General features: G+C 47.4%; 1 protein-coding gene across 1 annotated transcript in view; it reads left to right on the top strand.

Annotated features, from left to right (window-relative positions):
* Window positions 1-8,977: 8,977 nt before the first annotated feature.
* The window catches only part of LOC119094522 (son of sevenless homolog 2-like), a gene marked incomplete at its 3' end in the record, with an annotated part of 12,450 nt that continues 10,719 nt past the window's right edge, over window positions 8,978-10,708 (top strand). Inside the window, 1 exon segment of the mRNA XM_037217579.1 lies at window positions 8,978-9,020. Coding sequence (XP_037073474.1) covers window positions 8,978-9,020 — 43 coding nt within the window.

Genomic DNA, 10,708 nt, shown 5'->3' with positions numbered 1-10,708 from the left:
GTGTTGACAGATTTTTTTCACCGATGGTTTTTGAGGCCTTAAAACGCGTCAAAATTGCCACGGCAGCCAGGTGATGCGGGAATGGTGGCGGCAAGCTGACAGCGTTAATTTCTGTGACATTGCCCACCAACTTAACTACTCCATGTACGCTGACGATCAGGGTGCGTGGTCAACGGTGATCAACGGTCAACGGTCAACGGTGCGTGGACACCACCGCTGACCGTACGAGTAAACCAGCTCAACATGCTCTAAATCACATGCAAGCTTAAGTCAACCGGTGGCGTATACAGATTTCCGATGCAAAATCAGCTACATTCATCTTTTCTAATCGGCGTTGTCGCACTGCGCCCGCAGCCCGCTTGGGCGCCAGCGTCCAAAATATTCCCATCGCCTCCTGTTTCAAATATATCAGGGTCACTTCGGACCGCCGTTTCACGTTCCATATGAATATTGCGGACCTTCGATAGCGCGGCTCACGACGACACATGCATTTCGGGGCGTGTTAGAAGTGCTGACCGGCGCACGCGTCTAACTCTTTGTATTACACCGGTTGGATCAATCTGGGATTATTGTGCATTCCTGTTTGATGGTCTTTCGGCCTTTCAAATTGCTTCCCTTGAGAATGTCCAAAACCTTGCCCTTCGGGTCGCTACCGCCGCGCTTCAGGCATAATCAGTGGGAAACCTGTCGGTTGACACGGACCTGCCTCAGCTCCCCCGCAGACGCAAGCTACACCCCTTCTTCATTATCCGCGCGCCCCATCGTTACTCAGCGCGCCGCCCGGGCCATACCTCACAACCTACCATGCTACCAGAAATCTTACACATGTAAAAACACGTGCTCCACAATTAGCGCGCGCATTCAACGCGCACAGGACGTTCCTCACTCCCACCCCGTCACTATTCTCCCGACGCCACCGCTCCATACCTTGTGGGGCGACCGAGCGTTCCTGTACATTGCCTACTCCTCACTAAACAATATGTCAGCGAAATGGAAATCACCTCACAGTTCTATCCGTTTCACGCCAAGCACCTGAATTATGTATTTTACTCCTCTGACGAGTCCAGACAAAACGAACGAAATGGTGTCGATTTTACTACTTCCGCCATTCCTTATTCATTTCCTCTTTCCGATTTCAGCACTTCTCGACTGCCTTGCTGCCGTGCTTGCTATTAACGCCGCCATTCGTCACTCAAAGCTGGGAAGCTTTCTCCACTGTAACACACTCCACAGACTCCACTGGGAAACCTCTTCACTGACTTAACACGCACAGTATGAATAAGGTTGCTGAAACTCGTTAAGCCAGAAGGGAATTTTGTATCCCTTCAATGTTGCGACGATGCGGATCTGACTCCAGTTTTCTTTCGCCTCCGCACGCGGTTGGTGTTCTACGTTTTTGGCTTTGCTTTTGCAAAGCCGCAGTTTTCCTCCAATGGGTTCGGACTGTGCTTCAGCTGTACAATTTTTCGCGAGTGGCTCCGAGACTGTGCTGTTTTTGCCAGCTGGATTGGCTATGGCTTTGATCAATTTTTAGATGATAGGTCCGCTTCGGCTTCATGCCATTCTAAGCTGCCAGCTTTGGCGTTGTCCTGTGAATTTTCCGCTGCAGTTGGGACTTTATTTCCACAAACATACGCACCACTGCCCGCCCTGTCGCCCCAATACACTACACAGCTTTTCGAAGCCACAGCACGCATAGCTGAAAGCCAAAAGCCACACGATGATTCTTAGGAGCGGTGAACATGGCCGGCTATCGTCAGGTGTCGACTGCCCCCGGGTCTAAATTCGGCCTCGGCTTCAGCTTCGAGATGTTAAACTGATTACTTCGACTTTGGCTTCCAGTACCCTAAGCTCGAAGCTGATAACTTCGGCTTTCGCTTTGCGTAAAGAAAGTTCGAAGTCACTGACCTCAGATTCCGCGTCACGACTTAAAAGCGCGAAGCCACTGCAGTCAACGCGACTTTGCATAAATTAGTTAGCAGACAACGTGTATTTTCACACAGAGCGTGAGCTCTTCGCAGCTATGCGGGTAAAGTAGTCCCAAAAACGATTTTTTCACGGATGTTTTTACATGCCATGATTTGGTCTGTTCTTCATTTCGACATAACGTTTCGGAGACATGTCCGCAACTAGCATATACCATGTAGCATTCGTAAAGCAACGAGTTTGCAATCATTTGACGTGAGTGCCCGTCGGTTGGTAGACAACTTTCGATTGGCTCTTTCTATGAACAGCAAAAGCTGACATTGCAATTATGACTGACGTCAGCAAGTAGCGAGAGACTGGTACCTTCCAGAGGTAATTTTTTGATTGCCGAACTGGTATGTTTATGATGCATAGTTGCCTTTTACCAATATTTTGCTTTTATGACGACTGTGCAAGTTTTCATCTGATTCGCTAGGCGTCATTCCGTCGTATGACTGCCCAAAGAGCATGCAAATTTACATGGCACGCGACTTCTGTATGGCGTTGTTTGGAAATCGGAGAATTTTGATGAAATTAACGAGCGCCCAAACCGAGATGAAATGAGAGTGCATCCGTGCAAACAAAGATAACGTATCAAAAGCAACGAGACGAAGGCAACAAAGCAGTGATAAATGAGGATATGACAACCAAGACGGCCGATGAATCGCACACAATCAATCACCATCGTCGTGCAAATGGTCGTCATTTTTACAAATCTGTAACCGGTATCCTTGTAATATCCTCAACTAGATTTTGCCCGGCCCCTATTGCTATATTCCTTCCTTCCACCCTCATCTTACCACCCCTTTTATTTTCAAACACATACATGCCAACGCAACGGGTGCATTGCTAGTCACTACAATGTGTGGACACACCAACGTTGTTTGCACCTTTCTGTCCCAAATTGCAACCTATTCTTTCTTCCCAGCCAGCCAAGAGTGGACGCGACACTAAAAGTCGCTCAAAGCAGCGCTGTTTGAGCTGGAAATAGCATTGCTCCAGGCCGACGAAAATGGATCTGACTCTCTCCAAGTGTCTGCCCTCGTGTTTGCTGATTGGCGCACCCCGTGTGAGGTTGGTCTGGCTACTGGCCTGAGGCAACCTTACCTGAAAATGTCCTGAGTGAATGGGAAAGCGCGAAAAATACGCGTTACGCTAGCGTAATTGGAGCGGAACGAAATGCCATTTTAGCGGAACTGGGAGAACATGTCACCCTGCCTGCTAGCTGGTGGTTACACCCATGCCCACTATTTACACGTCGGACATCCACCACCATTTCAGGGAAACCACACCAGTGACAAACATCACGTTGCACCAACTACTGACCTCGGCGTTATTCGCGATGCCTTGTCGGAGCGGCCGTCCACCATTTTGCAGAATTTTGCACAGCTTGATGCAAGGGATAGGCGGTGAGCGGTTAGAGATCGGCTCTCCGAGCCATCACTGATATTCACCGGCCATTCACTTATTTGAAATACATTATATGCTCAAGCTTACTCATTTTTACTTGACTTGCCAATCTGTAGCAGACGCAAGAAATAAACACTGTTGCGTAACCGTGCAGACAGCACCAGCAGAGAGGCGCAGGCTGAAAGTCTATGTTGCCACATGCACTGCCACGTCCTAGGTATTTTACGACTTAATACACGTCACGCACTGAGCCGACAATATCAGCTGTACTCAAGAGCAGTCAGTATTTCCACTCACAAGGAGTGGACGGATACGGCCGCGACACAGAGTTCCATTCCGTGGTTTGATTTGAGTCAACAGAATAGTCACCGTGCGGAACACTTCTCTAAACCTATATGGTTATCTGCTCACAATGTATAGGTAAAAATGCACAGAACTTACATGAACCGAGTTCGTTATTTCATTCGGGGAAAGTCATCCTCGACCATCCTGGAGGAAAAACACAATGTATAACCGTATATTTGTATAACCGACCTAGCGGATATGTGCGAGAAGTTACTGAGTGCTATCGATGCTTAACTACAAATCTGATCGGTTAATTAACTTGCATTTTCTCGGGCACGCCGCAGCGTTCCGAGAACGTAGCTACAAAACCAAGGCCAGAGGACATGTACCTACCCCGCGCTTAGCAAGCAGAACATGGCCTTCGGTCTGCGCTAACTTGCCGTTTGGACGGCAGACAGTGAAGATATTTCACAAGTGTCAGTGCTCATTGTCCTTCAATGTAAGGATTGGAAGATTCCGGTGGATTGCAGCACCCAACCCGCAGCCCCCTGGCGGCCAATGCGGGTTTCTGGCCCAGTAAAAACTCCCAAGTTCAAGGCCAAACGATTACATCTGCAAAACGGAGCACTCCAGTGCAATAGATCACCGTGGAGAGGCTCCAACAGTACCTTAGAGTGGCCGGGCTGATACGATGCAGTCACTGCTTTGATGATCTACTGTCACGGAGTTGCTTCGTGTACCGGTTTCCTTTCAATCCTTTCACACTTAAATCACTGCGAAACTGAGCATTCCATTATTAGCTCGTGCCGTCGATTTCGAAGTTCATATTCGAAAAAATTCTGGGCAACTTTTTGAACTGAATGATCTCTTTTCGCTGTGCTCTTTTGTATCAATGGATTCGATAAAAAACAGATGCATTCAGTGAAACGCCTACTCAAATCGTTTAAACGACAACCAGTTGGGCCGTTGACTTATTTCAGAACCTTGAACCTACTACCGTTGCTAATGCCATCTTGCGAACGAAATCGAAAATAGCATCAGAAGCCGGGCGATAGAAGAGCGAGGGGCGGAAAAATAGTGCGGAGTTTTGGTGATGTTCGGCGCGATACCCTTCGAAGTTATGGTTTAGACGTGGGGACTTGCCTGCGGAAGGCCCAAGGAGATTGCAGTCTTCAAATGGAGGAAGACTACGGACTGGTAGGTGCAGGGAAGGCGTGGGTTCTGGGCGACATTGACCATCAAAACTGTGGACCAGTCCATTCGATGCTGAGGGGAGACCGTTTCTGTTTACCACGTGACTCTTAGGGTAGGGCGGAATCGTTGCATTTAAAGAGGAAATTTTATGATGAACAGCGTTTAAATACCCGTTCAAGACTGCTTACTAGTAGCGCATTGCTGCCCTCTCTGAATCTCAAACATTTTTGCATGGTTCTGTTACGCTGCGCCCTGCTTTAAGGGCTGGTTATCCGACTATAGTAGCATTCAAGCATTGAGGTGTTCCGAGTACATGTGCTTAAATGCTTGCTTCCCTGTGGTTTCACAGGATGGCTGTGCAATGCTGCAATACATCATCCATTTACCATTAGCACAATCCAGTGTAACAAGACATTTTGTGGAACTGGGCCTGGGTCTGCCTATTTTGCAATAAGGTTTGTAGGTAGCCATACACTGTTATTGCTTATTAAACTCAAATGGCAAACAAATTTGCCATTTGGTTTGGGGCATCAGTGCAGTGTACCCATCACACCACAGGTGAAGGCAGCTCTCATGTTTTTCACAATTTGATGTAGAGTAGTATGTGCAGCAGTCAGTAGAGCAACCATAAAACAAGCAGTGGGCTCAAGCAAAGTTATGTCCAACATTATTGTGTGACTTATTGGTGTGGTTGTGCTAACTTAGACATCATTTTTTTACACTAAATGCGAAGATTTGGTTGCTTAAATCTCAAGTTCGCATTGAACCAGTCACAACTTTGTCCAATGTTTTTTCCTGTGTAAATGCCTGTATCATTGAATCACAAATCTGACAGTGATTTTGGAGCAGTCCATATTTTGCTTTAATGCATGAGAACTGCTTTGAACACTGCATTATGTGTAAAAATAAAATACCTGTGTGTAACTGATATGATTGATGCCTGCAAATGCTTGCATTTTTAACATCTAGGTGCCAAACTGAAGCTAAAATATATTGTTGGAAGTAAATGTGTGCTATATATCAAGGAGATTGGCATAAACTCTTCTAATACTGGAAAGAATCCACAGTCATGCAAAAATGTGTCACATTGTGATTCTGACATTTGGCTTGTTTTATACAGCAAGCATTACTGTCAGTGGATTTTCACCCACAGCAGGGAGGATTAGTTGCCATGCAGATTAACAGGAATTCAGCCAAGGGTTCTCACAGGTTTGAGCTTGCCATTTCAGCATTGGTCAGCATCTCAGCATTACACCATTAGAATTCCACAATCTGGTGATGGGGAAAACCGAGTTCCACTTACATTGTATATGTACTGTGAATGGGGCTGAGGCTTAGCCCTGAAAAAATGAAGCCCATAGTATCCCAAGTTATGGCAACCCCTAGTTATGGATCCTGGTAGCCCCCCCCCCCCCTCCCTCTTGCAAAATCTGGCTATGCCCTTATGTGTGAAACAGACATCATTGAAAGGTCATGCAATTCAGTGTTTGGGGTAAAGGCTCTGTTTCATAGTGATTTAAAATTCTGAATTGGGTACACAGTTCAGTGCCTTGTGTTATCCAGTTTGACGTTCTGAAATGAGAGGAGCAGTTCACAGCCTCCTCTTGTTGTGCAAACAGATGGCAGTGAACTTGGGGGGGGGGGGGGCTTTCCAAGGTACACAGATCATTAAATTTTGTATGAAGGGAGGTTTCAGTGTTGCACCTTCCTTTTTATAAGATAATTCAGTATACCTTCAAAAGTGTGTTTTATTACGTGAATGACCATTATTAATGTGACCAATGCCTTGCTAACATTAATGTGTTTGTCAAGTACCATCAACAAGGATTTGTTGGGGTGAATTTTCTGAGATATACTTCAGTTTATTAATTTTGCTTACCTAAATATATCAAATTGTCAGCAATGCAGTTTAGTACTTTTGAAATCAGGTTACACAAGGTGACACTCAGTATAATACCTCTCCAGATAATGTGCCAACTCTGAGAAACACAAGCCCAGCTTCCTGTTTATTGGTTGGTCCATATCTCTGATGTGTGCTCCTCCAAATGCATGCAATCCTCTCATTCTGGCACCTCAGTGGCATGCTTCTACTATTTTCATTCTGACACCTCAGTGACATGCTTCTTCTATCCACCATGGGCTGCCAAGGGAAACCCAGGCCTCTGGAAGCAGCACAGGTGTGTCTTCCAGGCACCCTCCTGCATGCTCATGGTTGTCCTTGGCATAAACACTATGTATTCCTGTGGGTGTGGAGCAAGTTGAACAGCACACACAGTCACCAGTGATGTGTTTGAACTGTGCACTGTGTTTGCCAGGAAGGGATTAATCATGGCAGAGGTTGCTGTTCATTACAGGTCTAGATGCTTTGTGCTCCTGGTGGACACAACTAGGCAGATGATAATATAATTGTCATGCCTTGCAGTTTATATGTGCCTCAACACATTTTCATCCTTAAGACAGAAGGTTTGCATGATGTTCTGGTCATGTGATTTGAAGGTGACACCTGTTGTGTTGCTTTACTGTTGTCAGAGGTATGCACTGTTACTTGAACTATATTCCTCTCATTTTGGCCATTGAAGTCATTGACACTGTATTTCACGGGAAAACTAGCAAACCACGCATCGAGTGAAATGCCATTGCCCATCTAAACATGATTAATGGTTCGTGAGATTGTTCATCTGGTGGGATCGTTTTCAGCACCTTGGAGAAGGTCTTCTATGTCGATTCGGCTCCTTAACATAGTTATGTGCATGGGTCTTTTAGGCCTTCGTCAACGCCGGGGCCTCTGGCCGCATTTTGATTTTCGATGCCTGGCTTATCTGGAAAGTATATTTCTTGGACACAAATGCGAGCTGTGTGAGGCAGTGGGCCGTCACGTACGCTGTGCCAGATCTTCCACCCTCGCTGACTAAGGAGCTGAACTCTCGTATTATCAAAACGCCCCTAAAGCGCGTTTAAGTTCGGTCCTTTACAGTGAGAACGATCCTCTTGGACGGCTGAGACCCACGCACACATTCAAGTACCATTAACGTTCCAGGCCAGGTCGTGTAAGGCATGAAAGGAAATGGTCCTTTGATCCCATTCGATGGCGAGGAAATATTGTACCGGGGTTTCCTGGCTTCGTTGCTTCGGGTTTCTGGTACACAGACGCCTTTTTCAGCAAACCAATCAGTTCGAAATTTTGAGGAACGAAAAGGTGACGTAGTTACGTGATCGCAAAAGCGTTGTGGTATAGATGCCGAGTCCACAACACATGGTCCATTGGTGTTGACTGCCACGTCTCCTTCAAGCCAGATCAGGCAACTTTTCGTGGAGAGTGTTTGAATTTCATATGACGGATTTGCTTCGTTCGGAAGATCCTGCTACACATGACGTGGAATGAGTGATTTGAGTCACTGATTTTGTTTTGTATTCGTGACCTAGTAGGCACAGAGTTTTGAAAAGGATATAATCACGTTCCACGTGATCTACTCCAATTGACATTCCCTTGTTCTGGTGCATGCGGAAATTTTCGGGTCGTACATCTCACCCTATTCCGGCCGACGGCCCGGGCAAAGTCGCTCGGTTTTAGCAGAAGTGCGAGAGAATGTCTGCCTTTCGTACGACTATTTTGTAAAGGGATGCGACGCACATCGTGGCGCCGGCTTTGTGGAGCGTCAATGACCGCATCGGCCGCATTTGCGTTCAAGGGCCATGACGCTCAGGGACTCGAACCCACCCCTGAACCCGAGACTCGACCCCGCCCCTGAGCCCGGGACCCGACCCCGCCCCTGAGCCCGGGACTCGAACCCGCCCCTGAACCCGCAAACGCTCCTTAATGCATTCGTATTGCATTTTAAACTTCAGGTGTTCTGCGTCCGATGCGTTAACGCCGCGTTTTCTGGAAAGTTTCTGCACTCGGAACCGTCCACAACAAACGACGCTTCAGGCGTCAGGATTCACCTGCTTGTAATAGTTGGCCACAAGCTTCCTGCGCTCTGTGTGGCAGTTTATTGCGCACGCGAGTGTTGTTAAATTCCGTATGTGAATCCACATTGTAGTCGCGTAACAATACATTCCTGTACCGGTTCCAGTGGTTGGCGGTGCTTATGTTAAATGCTTTGTCTTATTTTGGTTATCTGGGATGGCGAAGGGTGAACCAGGAAGGCTGCGGTGCAATAGTGAAGGTGAGTCTGTCCCAAATGCATCTGCCGCCTGAAACTGGAGGCACAGCTATATTGGACGGATAAAAAACGGTTAGGGTTTCTTTCTATAAATCTCTGGACTGAGACCGGTTCCTATCCGGGTATTCAGTATTTTAAGTCACGGGAGCCCGCAATGCGCATCGCATGTTCTTGCTCATGTTCAACACCGCATCTTCCAGCGAGGTGCTCATGCGTGTAGCCGTAAATTTTTGAGTAGTCTTTGTAAAGGGATGTCACTAGAAAATTGAACACAGATTACAGGTGTACAGATTTCTGAGAATGATGAATTTAGCAGCAACCGGCTATCGTCGCAGCGTCGCATGGTCCAAATTTTATTATGTGACGATTATGGTTCTGTTGACCTTTCGTTTAAGGCTGGTGCTCCTGCGAGGCCGTGGGGGTCATGACCTCCTTATGTTAAAAGAATAACGTCAGGCTTATGGCGTATCTAAGTCACTATTTTCCGAGCGTACATTTGCTTGTCTGTGTGGACTTCTTTGGCCAGACCCACAGCACAGGTAGCTGAACGGATTGCCGTGCATTTTACGCATGCGATGCGTCCAGCCTTTGTGGGGGTCCACGATATCAGGCCACGCCCGTCCAATGCCGATAACGGTCACAGTGCGCGCAAAAGGACATGTTTTGACTGCAGGGAAGCATTTTTCCTACACATGTGTGAAGGAAACGAATGATGCAAATGTCAGGCTGTCGAAAACCCGTCACGGAGCTCGAACGACGGGAATACAGCATCCCCGCACGCAGCGGACTGCTAACTGACGCAGGCGCTGAAATCTCAGGGAAATTGCTTAACAAACCCTGTGCATAATTGGCGTGCGGGCCCATGCCGTATCAATGGAAGCAGCGCTGCTATACCGACGCGAACGGCGCCGGCCCTTCGCGCAAGGGAGCAAGCGTGGACCACAACTCAGTGTTATCCGTTTGATGTCCGGACTGCGTGTAAGATCGTTGCACCGGTAATGTGTCCGAGTGATCCTCGAGTGGTAGCGGCTTACAAATGTTGACTCAGGGGCGTAGCCAAGAGGGAGGGACGGGGGGGGGGCGCACTGAGGCCATGACCACCCTCCCTGAACTATTATAAGCCTCTCAGGCCTACGCCTTGGGTGATGTTTACGTTAGATGGTGTTTGGCCTCGCAGGAGTTCGGTCCAAATTCGCGGGAGACCCTGATAAAATTGGATAATTTTCCTCGCGAAGAGAGTTCTAGTCACGCGCTCGCGCCGGGATCCACTTCATGTCGTTAAGACACGAGTCAATATTATGTCGTTGGCCGCGGAGTTACCGCCGTGATAGATGTGATAAGTTGTCATCTGTTTATAACATCGTTTCAAGCGCGCTGTTTCTCCACTCTTTTGTTGCCAAGCCCGGTACGTGCTGTATCGGGGAACGGCTGATCAGAATTAGTGCGAGTTGCGTTGCTTGGATTGGGCGGAAACTTTAGAAATCTGGAGAAATTTGTGTTTTTATGTTTTTTATGTTATACATACAGGTATAAGGTTACCTTTTGGTTATTCATCTTCAGCCTATGTCCTGTATATCACTGACGACTACCACCTGGTCGGCCTATCCCTGCATACATTGAGACCGATGTTTGCTGGACGAAATGCTCGAATGAAACTCTCGAATTGCATGAAGCTAGCCAAACCAGCCAGC

The sequence above is a fragment of the Pollicipes pollicipes genome, unplaced genomic scaffold, assembly GCF_011947565.3.
Source record: "Pollicipes pollicipes isolate AB1234 unplaced genomic scaffold, Ppol_2.1 Scaffold_4002;HRSCAF=4701_pilon_pilon_pilon, whole genome shotgun sequence".
Lineage (NCBI taxonomy): Eukaryota > Metazoa > Arthropoda > Thecostraca > Pollicipedomorpha > Pollicipedidae > Pollicipes > Pollicipes pollicipes.
Note: the sequence above shows the minus strand (reverse complement) of the source record. Positions and strands in the feature narration are given on the sequence as shown.